Source organism: Acomys russatus, chromosome X, assembly GCF_903995435.1.
Source record: "Acomys russatus chromosome X, mAcoRus1.1, whole genome shotgun sequence".
NCBI lineage: Eukaryota > Metazoa > Chordata > Mammalia > Rodentia > Muridae > Acomys > Acomys russatus.
This window is the reverse complement of record NC_067169.1, coordinates 3034331-3052636: the sequence shown is the minus strand read 5'-3', so window position 1 is coordinate 3052636 and position 18306 is coordinate 3034331. Positions and strand designations below refer to the sequence as shown.

Sequence of the window (18306 nt, the reverse complement as noted above, 5' to 3'; positions counted from 1 at the left end):
AGGGCACTACAGTGATTTTCTTGAGATGGAGTCTTAGTATGGTTGAGTGGAGAGTGGGATATGACTTTCTCACGTAATATGGTGCCTCACATTTGACCATGTCCCCTGGAGGGGGAGGCCTGGTGGCACTCAGAGGAAGGATAGCAGGTTACCAAGAAGAGACTTGATACCCTATGAGCATATACAGGGGGAGGTAATCCCCCTCAGGAACAGTCATAGGGGAGGGGAATAATGGGAAAATAGGAGGGAGGGAAGAATGGGAGGATACAAGGGATGGGATAACCATTGAGATGTAACAAGAATAAATTAATAAATTTTTTTTTTAAAAATTAAGAAATGAACTTTGTTTCCCCAGCTGTTACTACATGTATTCCCTAACTTCCACTACATGTATTTTCTGTGTGTGTATGTATGTATGTATGTATGTATGTATGTATGTGTGTGTGTGCATGTGTCACATGCACACATGTGCAAGTTTTGAGTATAAATACAATAATTACCTGGCAGAGTAGCTTCATTTCAAATAAACATAAGAAACCACTGCATTTATATACTAAATCATAAATATACAGAAGTAATTTAGATGGAGACCCACAATTATTGTACTCAGGTCTTTCCCTTACCAGACTTCTTTAAACACAGATATCAACAAATATATTACGAAAAGTGATGAACTAACTGAAAAAATCCAAAAGAGAAAGTTAACTTTAATTTATGGGGATTTAAAAAAGTAATGTATACTGTAGTAGAAAATGTGCTTTTGATATAAAGTGGACAAGGCCAAGTGAACGTCAAAATAATTGTTAGTTTCAGTCATTTGTTTAAAGTGCCTATTGTCCTAGGTATTGTGATGGTTTCTTTAACAACCAAGACACTTCAAATTAATTCTTTCCACAATAACAATTTAAGTTGTTTTTACTTGTTTAAAAATCTATTCTAAAGCAGGCTTACTGAATTCTATTACTAAAAACAAAGAAAAATACAAAGCATCATTTTGTTTTCATTCTGAACAAATTCTACTTAGGTTGCCACATACATAATGGAATACATGTTTAATAAATATATAGTTATATGTATTACTTTAAGTATACTACAACTTTAAATATGCCTTATAAATAAATGCTATATTATTCATTAGCATTTTATAGGCAATTCACTGATCAAACATCTAGCTCCACTTGATCACCTCAAATTTCATATTTACATCACCATTTTTATTCCATTACTTTGTTTTTCTTTTTGTTGTTTTCGAAACAGGGTTTCTCTGTATAGCTGTGGCTGTCCTTGACTCACTTGGTAGACCAGACTAGCCTGGAACTCACAACAATCTACCTACCTGCCTCTGCCTCCTGAAATGCTGGGACTACAGGCCTACACCACCACACCTGGCTACATTAAAGTTTCTTTATTGTTTAAATTACTGATTCACTAAACCATCACATTTCTTAATTTTGGATTAATAATATTTTTCAAAGAAAACAATTTTAAGAAACCAACTAACATCTGGTTCATATAGAGGATCCTAAGAGCTATAGGATCACAACAAATAAAATCCTCAATGAAACACTATATGGGAAATGAATTCAGCTTGGCAAGCTAGGCACCTGGTGCCTTTACCCTCTGAGCCATCTACTTGCCCCTTTCTCATCTTTTAAGATTACTTACTACTAATATTAAGTGTAAAGTACATGAGACCTTTATAGTTGTACTATATGTATAATATTTGCAAAAATATTTCACAATATTAAAAGGAATGTCATTCTAAGTAAGCAAAAATTTTTAACTAAAACCACAATCCAGTTATAAATACGATATTTTCTGTGTTAAAATGGCTCCTGGAAAATATAATGCTTGGAAACATTGTATTTTTTCAGGCCAAACAGTCCTTTCCAATTATTATGTATTATGTATGGCATTTATTAGCAAACATTTTCATCATGTGTCAAAAGCAATCTTCAACTGAAGCCCAAATAAATTTAATCTCAAGTAACAAGTTTTTACCATAAATAAACTCAAAACAGTATACCCAGAAACAAACTAGAAAGAAAAATTAATCATACGTACATATTCCATAGGAGTCGATTAGCAAATTACCATCAAAATGATGGCATTTGTTCTGATAACTTGAAAACAGGTTGAGCATGCTTCTAAAGAGGAAAGGCCTGGAACACTTTTCAAAAAAAAAAAAAAAAAAAAAAAGGCCACAAAGCTTATTCCGCCACCCATATGTAGGGAATAGGGAAGAAACACCCATCTATGCCCTACCGTATATCAGTAGTTCTCAACCTTCCTAATACTGCAAACATTAATACAGTTCCTCATGTTGTGGTGACACCAACAACACTTCAAAGCTGTGATTTTGCTAGTTACGAATCACAATGTAAATAACTGATATACAGGATATTCCATCCCCAAAGAGGTCGTGACCCACAGGTTGACAACAACTGCCATGTAGGCTCTATAAAATATGAAACACGATTTTTATATGAGTTCTAATAGTATTAAAAGTTAGCAATGGGATTACTGAGTTTCTACATTTTGATCAACATTAGCTGACATGCCACATTTTGTATTTCACATATATTTAATTTTTTTCATGGCCCATTTTGAAAATTAAATATAAATAAATCACACAAAATTAAAACATGAATTTTCTGATATAGAAGGAGGAAAAAAACACAAGGACCCAGTACTTTTAAACTTTTTGAAAATAATGTGAATAGTTGAAGAAAATATACAGCAAAAAAAGTAAACCCCTACACATACATATAGGACATACACTTTAACAAATAGATTGTTAAAAATCAATGATTCAGAATTATTTAAGGCTACTATTCAAAAGTTTTATTACTTGATTATAGGATAATTATAAGCATCTCAGTAGAAAATGACTCTATGATAATTTTGGCACACAAATTGAAAAAGTATGACTACATTTTTGGTTTGTTTTAAAAGTGAGAATAAGAAATAAATAAGTTCATTCTGAGAAATCTTATCTATCATTAAAAAACTAATAAATATTGAGTAATGGTAGTGATGGATGAAAACCAGATCTCTAACAAAGCATGATAAAACAAGAAATCTTTTTTCATTTAAATAGAAATGGAAGGCCTAATATTATTGATACTTATAACAAATTGCACAATTGTGCTACTAATAAACAATAAAAAGTAAGATCTAGAATTTAAGTTAGATTTCTGTTAACTTGTATCATTTGAGAAAACATGTTGAAAGCTTGTTTTGAAATAACAGATGCTATTAAAATAAAATAAAAAGTTCCAGAAAATAATAAAATAGGTTATTGAGCAGTATTTTAAAAGGCAACTAACATTATGTATCACTGTATCTAATTTCAAGTAAATATTATATATATAACTTAAATATTTTTAGATGCATTAATGTTTAAGTATTAGTTTACTTACTATTTAGCTTCTGAAAAAATTCACATTGTGCCAAACTATTCTACAGGATGAGTATAAATGTTACTTTTTTTTCTGAGACAGGGTTTCTCTGTGTAGCATTACCTGTCCTACACTTACTTTATAGAAAAGGCTGGCCTCAAATTCACAGCGATCCACTTGTCTCTGCCTCCCAAGTGCTTGGATTAAAGGTATGTGCCAGCATGCCTGGCTTTATTTTAAATTTTAATGAACTGATATTAAGTATTGATAAACATTAACAAAGATGAAGATAATGCAAACCTAAATTAGGTTTATTATAATTTAAATAAAATGAATAAAGAAACTAAATACATCTTTAATGCTTTAAAATTTCTATCATAGTGCATGAGTGTTTGCATGTAAGTGAAAACAGTATATGAGTGCAAATCATAGTTCTGCAGCATTATTTGGGACATTATGGGTGATGCCAAAGGAACAGTGCCTTCCAGATACAACAGCACTGATACACAGATGAACTCACAGAGTCTGTGACAGCATGCATGGGGCCTACACAGGTTAAAGGCAGATAGGGTCCCAGCACTGAGAGGGGAACATAGCCATGAACTCTCATCCCCAACCAAGAAACTATCTTCAGTTGACATCTGCTTGCAGAGGAAAAATTAGTTTTCTCCAATGGCAATAGTAACTACACATGAGTAGGCCCCATGACCAACACAGTTGAACTCAATGGTATTTTTAGAGACTTGTGGTCTCATGTTGCTTTGTTTGGGCATTCCTTTGCCTTACTGGTCTGTTGTTTATACATTATGGTTTCTGATTTTGTGTCTTTATGGGTTTTGTTTTGTTTTTATTTTGTACTTTTTTGGTGTGTGTGTGTGTGTGTGTGTGTGTGTGTGTGTGTGTGTGCGCGCGCGCGCGTGCCTGTTTTCTAAAGAAAGAGAATGAAAGGACATGGTGTTGGATGGGGTGGGATTAGGGAAGAACTGGGACCAGATAGGAGAGGGGAAGTATTATCAGAATATATTGTATGAATAATTTTTTTCTGACAAAAAGAGTTAAGAATCAGCATGCCTATGTTGAAATCTTAAAGTTTCAGTTACAATGACTTATGCATTACCAACTTTAAATTGAGAGGAGAAATATGTTATTAGGAAACTCTCTAGTAGTGCTTGTTTAGTAGCACACAGCTCTCAAAAAATCCACATGGGATACATTTATGCAACAAGTCTTCTATATATGATCTTATAAAATAACTTCCAAAGGTTAGACAAAATAAACTTTACTTGTATGTTAAACTATTAAAATTATTTTTTTATCAAAGACAGGAGGAAATATAGAAAATTACCAACCAATATAAATTTAAAAGTATCTTAAGTATCTTAATTCCTAATAATAAAATGTAAGTTCTACATTAAAAACAATAGTGAAGATAGTATGTTTCATTAAAAGGAGATTTTTTTCAACTATGTCCCTAATTAAGCAAAATTTATTTTCACCATAGAAAAATGCATTTAGTTGTCTTGCATAAACTATTATTAAGCACTTATATAGAGTTAAAAGGCCTAAGGTATTCTATCAATACCAGTCTCTGATATACTCTCAAATATAGAATTCCTTCTGAGATATAAAATGGTTAAATAATCATGATATTTGAATGAAGGAAATAAAGGCTTAGAAAAGGTAATGATTTCATTTTTTAATTAAATATTTGTTTATAGGTATTTTCACTTAGTGGTAGCCTACTTCAATTAGAAAAAATATCTGCATCATATTTGTAATACCTATGGCATTATTAATATTTCTTAATAAAACATCTAGGCTGTGGTTTAGTACTTTGAATTGGGTAGAGCCAGCACACCTAAGAAATATGGGTAATACAATGCGATCTTAGTCTTTATTCTGGCACACAGCATGCACACTGGCAACAAATTATCTACTAAAGCATGATAAGGAACTTTATGTGTGTGCTTTGTCATCTAGGAAAGCAAATTTGGTGCAGACTAATAACTTGAAAATAAATGTACTTATTCCTTCGCTCAACAAATATGTTCTGATTGTATATATTACCACATAGTGTTTTATACATTTTTACATAAAACAGATGGTATCCCTGCCTTCATTTAGTAGAGCAATTAGACATTAGTTAAGTAATCATACAAAATAATAAACTTGGCCAATGGGACACAAGAAATGTAGGTTGTACTACCAGAACATACAACTAAGGATTTTTATGAGATTTAGGGAAGATGGGAAGACTTTTCTGATGTGTACGAGGAAAAGCTTGAGCCCTGAAGGATCGATAGAACTTAACAAAGTAAAGAAAGGAATAAAATACATATAAAGTATAAAGGCCTAGCCGTGGATAAACAAAAAGGACTAAGACATCCAGTATAGCTGTCGTCTGCCATGTGGCTTACCTCACAAAACCTTCAGGCTGTCATAGGTCATGTTATAGACTTAGAACTTTAGCCTAAAATAATGAAATGCCATTTTAAAAAAATATCAAGGGAAGCAAGAAATGAGAGGATATGATTGGTTAAGAGGCAGGCAGATGTCTGTGAGTTTGAGGCCAGCCTGGTCTACAGAGTGAGCCCAGGACAGCCAAGGCTACACAGAAAAATCCTGTCTCAAAAAACTAAAAAGGAGTTCACTGTGGCTCTAGGCTTATGGATCACACAAAATGGGGCTATAATTATCATGACCTTAAAGAAAAAGCAAAAAGCTTGCCCTTTACAATGATAGTAGAAAAGAAAAACACAAAGCACATTAAATTTACCATTTCTAAAGCCAACTACCACTTCTCAAATTTTTCCACTGATGTTTCCATAATTGCTGGACAAAGTATACTCATAAACCTGGGAAATCTGGGATATTTAGCTTTAAACAGGCTGATGCAAGCCTAAAATTCCTAAAATCATATCAAATTTGCTTTCTGTATCATGGATGTAAAATTCATATTTGTTTCAATTTAAAATAATATTTATGTTTTTAAAAGTCAACTTTTGATCATTTGCCTTTCACAGCCAGAGAAATATACCATTCTCAGAAGCAGAGATCTATGCTATTCATAAAAATTGTGGATTCACTCACTGAATATTAAACAACACAATGGATTCCTTATTCAAGACTATAGTTCCTGTTTTCACACATTAAATAACTATAAAAATCATGAAAAGGTTTTATACTCCACCTTTTCCAAATTGCTTGTTCTCTATTGCCCCCTTTAAATTAGTTCAGATACACTAAATATCCTTCTGCTACTCTACAAAAACAAACACTGCATCTTTCCAAATAGGCCTGAAGTTACAGTGAAAGTTAAAAGTCATTAGGAACAAATTAAGTTCTATCAGAGGGTCCTAGAAATCTACAAGTAGAACAATATGATAGGCAGATTTGGGCCCAGGGGTCCCGCTCAAACTAAGGCACCAGCCAAGGACAACACAGGAGGTAAACTTTAAACCCCTTCCCAGATCTAGCCAATGGTCAGAATATTCTCCACAGTTGAGTGGAGAGTGTGATACGACTTTCTCATGTACTCTGGTGCCTCACATTTGACCATGTCCCCTGGAGGGGGAGACCTGGTGGCACTCAGAGGAAGGACAGCAAGTAGCCAAGAAGAGACTTGATACCCTATGAGAATATATAGGGGGACGTAATCCCCCTCAGGAACAGTCATAGGGAAGGGGAATAATGGGAAAATGGGGGGGAGGAATGGGAGGATACAAGGGATGGGATAAACATTGAGATGTAACAAGAATAAATTAATAAAAAAAAATCAAAAAAAAATTAAGTTCTAATCCAGGGTTGTGCTACTATAAATAAAAATTATAATTTACCATTGTTTATGAACAGTGCTGTTAGTCAAAAGCCCAGTTTTACTCTTCACATAAGGATTTGGATCAGTAAAATTCTAAGTACCAAATATAATGTTAATGATGTAATTAATCTTCAAAATAACTACTTTAACATTATTTCCAGATTATTCCTCAGAAACAGATTTTAAACAGCTGTAGCAATTGAATACACATTCTTTGTGGGCTGATTTTTGGCAGCCGAAGTTTTATAATGTGGTATTTATTTAAACTTAGGACATGATGAGAGTTTTATTGTCTTTCTCATATGCAGATTTGTTCTTGTACTTTTTGTCACCTACTCACACTCCTCCCTCACTTTCCCTCTCCTGCCCACTTTCCCACTTCAACCAGACAAAGCCAGGAAAACTTTCAGTTAGCACCCCTATTGCATCTCCAGAATCTCTTGCTGTGCCTCCTACATTAAGATACATTTCTTTTAGAATATATCTTAATTAAATAAGTCCAATAATTGCAAAACCCTATTCTCCTATTCTCCCCTTAGATCCCTTCTTGGTTCACAAATCTATCGTCTTTTTTGACTGGTGTTTGCACACATAACACAAACTTTTTTTTCATAACACAAACTTTTAAACATTTTCTAAGTTCACTAGTTGGTTCTTGTCTTTATCCTGGAATAGGTATTTTTAAATGACATTGTTGCCTTGCAACAGGTAATTTCTTTAAAGCACAGAATAATTTTATAAATCCATTAAAAAAAGTTTCCATGTAGATGTAGTGAGTAAATTATACCCAAGGACCAGAATATAATTATATAAGTACTTGCTTTCTGCCTAAGCAGGGCTACATTGGGTTAGAAATCAATTGTCAATGAAACTATATATCAAATATTTCTTGTGGACTATACACATCAGAAGGTAAATGTCTTCTTTACATGAAATAACAAGAATTCCCATTAGAAAAAAAACTGTCAAACCAAAGTTGATGTTTGCTGAGCCTATCTAGTCACTACGTATTTGGAAAAACATCACCTTTTTCAAAAGTGATATAACCAATGTGATCGTTAAGTTTAACATCTTTTCCTTACAACATGTACAATTCCAAGTTCCTAACAAATATTTCTGATTTCTTTCTTTCAATTCAATTTAACTCAAAATCTTGAGAATTTCCTTATAAAATTAAGATACATTTCAACCTAAGCTCTGATATCCTATGAGGGGAGACAAAGAATTATTAATCACCTGTCCAAATGTCTTTGTCTTTTCTGATAGTCTCCTTAACATCACTTCACATTTACAATGAATAGACGTCATATAATCACTACAGTTCCATTATAAGACTATGTAAAACATTAGGTTTTTCTTTTTTAATATCTAAAGTAAGGTATCTTATTTTCTATCTTCAAAATGGCTGAGTCATTAGTATAGAAATCAGAAGTCAGGGACTGCTTCTTGAACAAAATGGTTTATTATGAACAAGAAAGAGTAGGGCAGGTGATTGCAGAATAGGTTAAAGACTATCTTAAAATTTTAGATTATTTTAGGGATCGTAATACTGCAAGATTGATTAGCATTAAGTCCCAGAGATCATAACAAAATACCAGCAAAGTGGACCTTTTGCTTGACTCTGAAGATGACAGTCATTTTATTTAACCCAAAAAGAGATTAAAGCTCACTAGAAGAATGCCACAGAGAGAAATGGTCCTAGAAAAATAATTATCTTGATCATATGGATATTTTGCATTAGTCTCAAAGCTCAAAAAGTTATGAAAGGAAGAATGGAATTACTTGGTATAAGATGAACAGGCAAATTTTATAATAAAATTAATAAAAGGAACACTGAAGTATTCTGAGTGTTTTGTTATATTTCAATGAGAAAACAAGTAGCGAACGGACACCCATGTAACTAACACATAATGAAGTATTTCTAAAATTGTCAAATAAACAAACAGGAACTGAGAAATAACATATTTTAGAATAATAGGCTCACCAACAAATTAGTTACTGGCTTACTTTATTGTCTGTGACTTTTTTCAGTAACTTGCTCGTCTTGGTTGATTTTGACAAGGTCTGTTTTAAGACTATCAAAACTATACAATAATTGAAGATACTTTCTAATTGAACATTGGTTCAAATGGGTTGCATATACTGATTTTTCTAAAAGTAATTTTGTAAACTTAATTTTTAATTAATGCAACTATCCAGAAGTCCTATCAAAATAATCTGGAATATAAATCTTTATTTTACCGACTCATAAATAGATCATGTACTATGTATTTACTGCAACTAAGAATGACAATGTGCCATATCAAACATTCATTGCCAGCAAAAAATTAGACAAGTGTAAAAATAACAATACTGTTATATTTACAAAGAGTGAAGGAGCACCTTATATCTTTGCTATTACTGAATATATACAGTTCATATTGGTATCTCTTTCAACTATGTTTTAATAAAAATAAATCAAAATTAATTGTCATATTAATGGTCCTTCCTTAAAACAGGCTTGAAGATATGCTATGAAAGCCCAATAAATTATTTTTCTCCATCGTTTCCTACTTTGAAGACTTAGTTTCTATATCATTTCTATAAATTTCATAGAATCATATATGTATATGATCTAATTGTACTTTTATGTTTAGTAAATTAAAAATTTCCTAGAAATAATAAAGTATGTCCCTTACTAAAACAGCGCAAGTAGCTATGATTGTTACCAGCTGAAAGCTACAATTGTTAGGGATGATGAAGCTGCCATACAAGTAATACATTCTGAAGAACTCTCAGAATGCTGCAATTACTCAAGAATCTTACTTATTTTTTAGGTTAGGGGATATAGCTCACTTGATGCTTGTAGGAAGCATAACATGTGATAATATGTAGGAAGTTCTGTTTTATCACAAGCACTACATAAAACCAAGAGTGGTGGCATATGCCTGTTACCTCGATTCTGGGGCTGTGGAAAGAGCAAGATAAGAAATTCAAGGCCATGCTTAACTGCACAGCGAGTTCAAGGCCAGTCTGTACTATATGAGATCACTTGTCAAACAACAAGAACAAAAATAAAAGTGTTGTTCATGCTTTACTACTGACTTTATAATATTATATAAATATAATTAAGGTTTTATCATCTCAAAGCTGTAGGCTGAATTAGTATTTGGCTTTGAAACATTTCTGCAACTGAGGAAAGTATGGAAACCATGTTAAAATGTTTTTTGTTAGAGTTTACAGGAGAGAAATAGTAGAGAAAATTAACTAAGGTAACACTACTAGGGGAGCAAGTTGAGGAAATGCTCATTTCCTCCAACTATTTTTTTTAATCTGATAGGATCTCAAATTTATATGACTGTCACAGAAATTTTAATAATTGGCAGATTGGGAAGAAGTAGCTAACTGAGACCTGAAATTGTAATTAAGGCAGCAACTCTTCTATTCTCATTCAGTCGTGTGTTATACAAATGCATGCAAATTCTATCTCGGTTACCTAACTGATCTTTTTAGGTAGCTATAAAATGTGTCACCAACGGGTACAAAAACAAGTTATCCTACTTAAATACCACGTGAAGTTAAAATGACAGGAAATCGTCTTTATCAAAGTTCAAAGAAACTGCATTTTCACTGGAGAGATTTTTTAAAAAGGACTAGCATACTGGAAAACTAATGTGTGTCAGATTCCATATATCATGTGTTGTACTTGCTTCAGGGGTCCTAAAACAGTGGAGAGAGGGGAAAATGCAAGAATGAAACTAGGTGGGAGGTAAAGAAGATGGAGTATGCAGCACTCATTACAGTCATCATGGACATTTCTAGAAGGCAGTCTATGGAGGTAATTGGACTCCCAGGATGCCAAGGCACCTTTTCTCTGAATATTGTTGCAGCAACAGACTCAAACTAAACTCACCTTTTAGAGAAATTCAAAGGAAGAGTTGTGATTAAGCACTCCTACTTCCTGCAAATATTCTGTCATCCATGACAGAGAAACAGAAAAAGCAGAATTTTTTCCTGAGGCGCGCGCGTGTGTGTGTGTGTGTGTGTGTGTATGTGGCGTGTGTGTGTGTGTGTGTGTGTGTGTGTGTGTGTGTGTGTGTTGGGGGGTTAGTGGAAATCCAGGAAGCTGGAATTTTAACAGCAAATATGGTAAAAGAACAAGCAGGAAAGAAAAAAAAAGATGAGCCACTGCTGGACTTTGTCTTAGTCATCTTTATAACCCCCATGGCACCCGATGCACTGCACACAAGGGGCAGTAAATAAATAATGAATTAAGTCTAATTCAATTCACTTGCACTTACACTGTGCTTTGCAGTTACAAAGCATTTTTTTCCCACATATGAGATGAGAAAACCGAAGTAAGTGAGAAGAAAAAGGGCCAATCATAGAGAAAGGGAAGGAAAACAGATAAAGGAAAGCTCAGAAGAAAATGCAAATATCCGAAAGGGTGGGGGCAATAGAAGGGGCGAATTGAGTTTCTCCCGACTACTTTCAATATCTTCCAATCCATTACCCACTTTCCATCTTCAAGTAGGTAGATCTTAGAAACTCTGACTGCCTAGCAAGCCTTTAAAAAAGGGGCTCCTTCATCTGTGGAAAGGGCATTTTCAGAGATAAAGCTCGAAGCCTATCTTAAGTTCGCATGCTCAGATACGACCTCAAACAAAATTCCCCAAGCATTTTTCAAGCGTGCCCAAGAATATTTTATTCCAATGCAGGCGTCCCTTTATCAGAGTTCAGTCTGGGGATGGACTGGAGAGGTCTTCAAGGAGCCCCTCAATTCAGACAACAGAGGGAGATAGTGAGACACAGGAAAGCCCAGCGACTAGAGGCAAAAAAAAAAAAAAAAAAAAAAAAAAGCCCACATTTGTGACTAGGAGGAGGGTGAAGGTTTGAAACTGATCATTAGAAATTGTCGGGGGTTGAGAGGGAACCTTCAATATGGAAGAAAGGAGAGTGCTTGAATATGCATCACTTTAAACCTAACGTTGGACCCTTTAAAGAGAAGCAGCTAGAAGTCTAATGCCTCCCCAGACCTCAACCTAGGAAAGCAAAGGACATGCTGGGGTGCGCAGGAGGGAGCCCACATATATCAGCAAGGATGCTGTCCCAGGGGAAACATGTTTTCCTCACCCCAAAGTAGTGCACCCCCTTCCCGATCATCCTCAGCCCAGCATGGAGGAGTGGGTTCCCAGCTTCCAACCTGAGCGACTGCATCCTGACCCCATTATGCCGGCTTAAAAGTTGCCAGGAGAGTTGGCGCTAGGAAAGGCACTTGGCAGGGTGAGACCTAGAAGGGGCCTTGAGTTTCCAGGAACAAAGGGGCTGATGAAGGGGCCACCATGAGAACAGGTCCCAAGGACTCCTCCCTTAGCTGGGAAACAAGGGTCGCCGCGTCCTCCCAGCCCGAAGGCGTCGAGGGAAGCGGGAAGTGGGTAAGATGCGCGGGGATTCCACCGCCCTGCTTCCAGCTTCAACCAGGTGGCGCCCGCCGCCCTCTCGCTCCCTGCGCCCCTCCGGCTGAAGACAAAAGGAGACCAGGGTGCCCGGGCCCCTGCTAGAACCCGAGGACCCCTGTCCATCCAAAGGAATGATCCTTAACAGTCGGATGGAAGCTCCCAGGACGGGTAGTGCCCTGGCGGGCGCCCGTCCCTCTCTTACTGGGACCCTGCACCCCAGTGCCGCCTCTCCCTCCCCTACAGAGGCTATTACCTTTCATCCAGTCCACTACTTGACTCGGAGACCATTTGCTCACGGGTTCCATTATCAGAGCCATGGGCGGCGGGGTTGGTGCCGCGTGGGACGCGGAGCTTGGACAGAAAGCAAAGTCCGCAGCCCGGGGCGCCCTCAGGTGGGGTCGGTGGCCCGCCGCAGAGTCCTGGGGTGGGCGGCGCGGAGAGGCCGGCTTTTGTGTGTGGGTCCCGAGGCTGGATCGTCGGAGGCGGCCGCGGTAGGAGCGGCGACTGCTGGGGGAAAGGCGCTGGGGTCGGCTGGGTCCCAGCCCAGGCGGCGGCCACAGCTGCAGCCTCCGCTGCTCGGCCCCGGGCGTGCGTCCCGAGGGACTTCAGTTCATGGCTCGATACGCCGAGGGTCGCAGCAGGGAAGGAAAGAGGCACCGGCGCACGGCCTCAGACAACTTGCCCGCTCGCTCGCCTGGCGCGCGGGAGTGGAGCCCCCGGCACGACGAGCCGCCCGGCGGAAATGACGAGGGGCCTCCTGCCACCCAAAATATCTCTCTGCAGCCCTCGGGTGCGGGGCGCGCGCTCCACGAGCCCCCCGCCCGCTCGCCGCCGCGCGGTCCCGCCCCCAGGGCCGACAGCCGGTGCGCGCGAGGCGTGTGCGCGTGCGTGTGCCAGCGCGCGCCGGGGCCCGAGGTCTGTCAGACAGGCGGCCAGGTGTGGGGCGTTCACTCTCTCGCCTTCCCGCCCGGGGTACAGCACTGGACCACACCCGCGCCAAGAGGGCGTGTGCGGCGGCGGCGGCGGCAGCGGCGGCCGCGGCGCCTGAAGTGGTGGAGACTGCCACAAGCCCTAGCTGGAGTCTGGAGCCTGGGGTCGGTTAGTCAGTCAGTCAGGTGCGGCGGCAGGAGCATGGCTCCCAGTGGCCTCCCAGGAGACTCAGCAGCGAGATGGGCCGCCTCACCAGTTGAACCAACAGCCAAGATAGTGGGGGAGGGTATCGTAAACCCCCACCCCCGCCACCGAGGGGAGGAACACCGCTGAACTGCAAAGGTGACAATGGGAGCCTTGGCTTTTCTGGCTATAGCCCTCGCAGCTGCTGAGAAGGCTCCTGAGGTGACTCCCCAGGACCCGAGCGCCCCTGCAGAAAACCCAAGTGTGGGCTTCCATAGACGGGAATCCAGCTCTAACCAGAAAAGCCTATGTGAGATTAGATGGCCCAATGCTGTCAGATCTCCCCTGGGTGATAAAAAAGGGACCTGGGAAGTCAGAGCTGTCAACTGCAAGCTGCTTCAGGTGATTCCGAGACAGCCTTCCCAACCCTACACGTGCCTTTTCTAAGCTTTCAGGTTTTCAGCCAACTCCTGCAACACAAGGTCCCCCTGCTATCTATTTTACATGATGTCATTTTGTGTTCAGTTGTTCTTATATAAGAACCGAAGAGTAATAATGGGATTTAAAGTTACTGACAAATTGCACACATGCTATTTCACATATTGTTTGCTTCAAAAACCTATGCAGGCTTCTATGCAACATTTAGTAATACACAGTTTGCCTAATGAGGCTTCATTTTCAATGACAATTCTAGAGTGTCTAGCAGCAAACTCTACCACCATTATATATAATTTTTCTTGGTACAATTCTTAAACAGTTACACTGAGTAAACAAGTAACTCCTTTTATTTCTATAATTATTTCAATAATGTCAATAAATCATGCAAGTTCCTACTGTAGCCATTTTGTCTTAACTCAACTTTATGAAATACAGAACACCATTTTCTTCAGTTGGCATGGGTTGACAGCCCCTTGCCCCTAAACACACACAAGGAGGCAAAACAGTAATAGATAAAATACAATGTTTTCATGCTAGTGGTACAAAACAAAATTTAAAAAGCTTATGTTTAGACTTGTTTACTAATAACCCAAACTTCAACGTATACACAAAAATTAAAATGTTAATTACACAAGTAATGTTATCAAAGCATTAATATTATTAATAATACAAACTTTATTGAACAAAGTATTAAATAATCACTTTATGTTTTATTCTAGCCTCAAATTAGTGCTACTATTAACTACATTTTACAGCTTAGACTTTAGCTATTGAATTCACTTCCTATCCTCTAGATCTATTACGTTTAGTTACATAAATGTTAAATAAATTAGTGAATAGTGCTTTAAAAGGTCAAATTTATCTAAAATCATGATGCATGATTGTAATTGCAAGTTCATTCGAGAATTTCAACTTGGAAAATTAGCCAAAAGGTTTGTAATCAGTCTCATAAAATGAGCAATTGTAGTGAATGAGAGGCCCATTGAAGATCTACTGAATGGATTTCATTAAATCATTTACCACAAAGACCAGGAGTTTTCCCTATCCATACCTAACCAGAAATGGTGAAAATATAGGACATGAGCAAATTTGGCTGCAATACCAAGTGACAGGTTGAAAGACTGAGTTTTTGTGACAAGCATCCATACTAAGAATCATATTCCAAGCAAGTGCAAATTAAGATATCACTTGTCTGCTGAGTAGGATATCAAGACAAAGGCCACAGTCCAGGATGTGTCACATGATAGATAGATAGATAGATAGATAGATAGATAGATAGATAGACAGATGGAACTTGATTGAAATTATGTGACAAGGCCATTGGCAAAGAAAATGAGAAAGTAAGATTCTAGAGAAATAAAAGAATTTTGAGGAGGACACTGAGCCAGATTGAAGGAGTACATAGTCTCTTCCAATTTATATTGTTTTGCCCAATCATGTAAAGTGACTGAAAAACTAAATCTAAGAATGAAGCAAACTGTGAGTAGAGATGCCTATTGTCAAACAGATTGCACCAAGGCCTTAAGCATTTCTTTTAAATTCTCCTCCCTTAGATTCCTCCATAAAATACAGCATTTGACTTTGACATTGACAAAATAATCAGCATAAATCATTTCACTTAGTCTCTTAAGAACATAACAGGCTTTTCACTTTATGCATTCTTGATTTGGTGAGGGGAGAAAAATTAAAGTATTAAGTCATCACTGCTCTTATTCTTTTATTCTTAACTACGAATGACTCAGCCAAATCTTTCTGGCATTTTCTTTCCACACTGTTCAAATAAACTACCATTTATGTAGTCTGCCTGTTACTCAAAATTTAACATCTTGTCCCTTTTTTTTGTAAGTATAGTATAATGTGTCTCTATAAAAAAATCTGGTTAATTTAATATTGCCTTTTCTTAGTGCACAATACAATCTGTGAAGATTATGAGTAAAGTATGTTGTCATAAATATATACAAAAATATAATGAACTACTTGATGTGGTATCACACATTCTTCCACAGGCTAGATTTAAAAGCTGAACTATGAACCTATGGAAAGAGCCTCAGGCTCTAGTCAGGTAGAATAGAAATCTTAAGTTAATTAAGTTAATTGTATATATACTTTTTGAGATATTTTAAATCATGTGAAATATTCTTTTTGATCTATTCTTTTTAAAATGACGTAAGTTCAGTTTGACACTGGTTGCTAATGTTTTGTCCCTCTAGATTTCAAAATAAATATGGAAATTCCTTAACCAAAATATCTGCTGTTAAGATTTTAAAGTGTAATATAATTTTAATTGGCTTTAGATGAAGAATTTACATGTAGGTCTTAACTGGATCTTACTTTTAGAAATTATGTCAGCTAGGAAGAAAGTCTTCCACTAAAAGGAGGCCTTTTAAGCCTTTGTCTCTTTGGAGACAAAGAGAGACCTAATATAAATGTTTTCAAGTTGGGCTTATAGAGATGTTGATTTTTACTTCCCTCTTATTTTGAAAAGATACTTTGTATTACCATACAAGATATATTGTAACTGTTTTTACTTATTTACCACTTAAACAAAATATGTTTCAGATTCTTTTCTGGTAATGTTTTCAGTTTGTTTAGATTTTTTGATACAGCTATATTGATTTCTTCTGTTTGTTTGAGATTGGGTCTATGTAGCCCAGACTGACCTGAAAGTCACTCTGTAGTCCAAATTGGCTTTGAACTCTTCTACATTTCCACCTCAGACTCAATTCCTGGAATTATAGGTATTCACCACTATACTCAGCTGCTTGCTTTCTTAATAAGCAAGGTTTTTTTGTGTTACTTTATCCCTTTTATCTTTTACATTTGAATAATACTGATCACTAACATGGAGAGAACAATTATAAGCTAACTCATATCTTAAAATACAGAAGAAAATAAGAGCCTCCCCTTTTCCCTTACCTTGTTATAGGCAGTGTCTTTAATTTCCAAAGCAGGTATATTATTTAGGCTGGTTCACACTCTTCCCCCTTGATCAGAAAAAAAATACTCCAGCAATTATGATAAGATTAATAATAATCAAACAAAGGACTAGTTGTTCCTAAGAATAATGTAAAAATCTTATTCCATAGAGTTTAGTGAAATTTATGGAATAAATTCCAGAAAGTCTTTGATAGCAACCTAAGTTTCCAATCACCAGAGAAACATGTATGAAGTAACCTTAATTGTAAATAGGCATCAGTACACCACTTCAGGCTATCTCTCTCTTTAGATTTAATGGGGAGAAAGAGCATCTGGAGGTAATAATTAAATTAGTAGAATCATTTCTTTGTTGTTGTGCCTCAAAGGTAAGCTGTATTAAATCAAGTCATGTTCTTTTCAACCAAGATTTATAGCAATCCTTTCTAAGTGAAGAGAAATTGACCTGAGTTGTGGTTGTCTCAGTGGAGGTGTTTAAGGGCTCTTTCCAATGCTGTTCCCCTGCTTGATTAATCACAATCTAACAAAAACCTCAGAGCCCACCAAGATTAGTTTCCTTGATACATAAAGTCCTAGCCCACCAGGGAAGTTTCTAATACACTTGGCAGACATTAGTGAAAGGCATATAAATTCATTATTCAACATTTTTTGAACACCCTCAAAAATGCTGGCTCAAGTTCTATCCTTTAATCAGAAATATTAGCTTAATTTTCTATATGCAGATGACTAGGATACTCATATGTTGGTAGGGGAAACAGAACATTTACAATTAATTTAATAGGATAATGTGATAAGTACAAAGATATGCCTATTGCTATGCAAAAAAGAAAGATTTTTTGAATTTTAAAATTAAAATTTACTTATTTACTTATTTTAATTGGTACACAAAATATTATGACTTATTATGGGGGAAAAGGAAAGTTTAAATACTATGCAGAGAGGAGTGTTTAACAGCTAGCTATAAAGAAGACTACATGGAGGGTTGGATGCTCAATTTAGACTTTAAAGGATGGCAGTTAAACAGCAATACAGAAAAGGACTTTTAGACAAACTGTGGTCAAGGCTAATATAGCATTTTATATAGGTCCCTAGGTAGTGGATGTTAAAGAAAAGCAACAAGTGGCAGAAGATAAAAAAGGGAGGGAAGGCAATAGCAAGATAATGG

The 18306-nt window shown here is 36.8% G+C and overlaps 1 protein-coding gene across 5 annotated transcripts in view; it reads right to left on the bottom strand.

Annotated features, from left to right (window-relative positions):
* Cnksr2 (connector enhancer of kinase suppressor of Ras 2) overlaps window positions 1-13166 on the bottom strand; it is a 255259-nt gene extending 242093 nt beyond the window's left edge. For all 5 annotated transcript variants that reach the window (XM_051142006.1, XM_051142007.1, XM_051142008.1 and 2 more), the window contains exon 1: window positions 12910-13166. In XM_051142006.1, the coding sequence (XP_050997963.1) occupies window positions 12910-12973 (64 nt within the window). In that variant the 5' untranslated portion in view covers window positions 12974-13166. The remainder of the gene's footprint in view (window positions 1-12909) is intronic.
* Between the last annotated feature and the right edge of the window lie 5140 nt (window positions 13167-18306).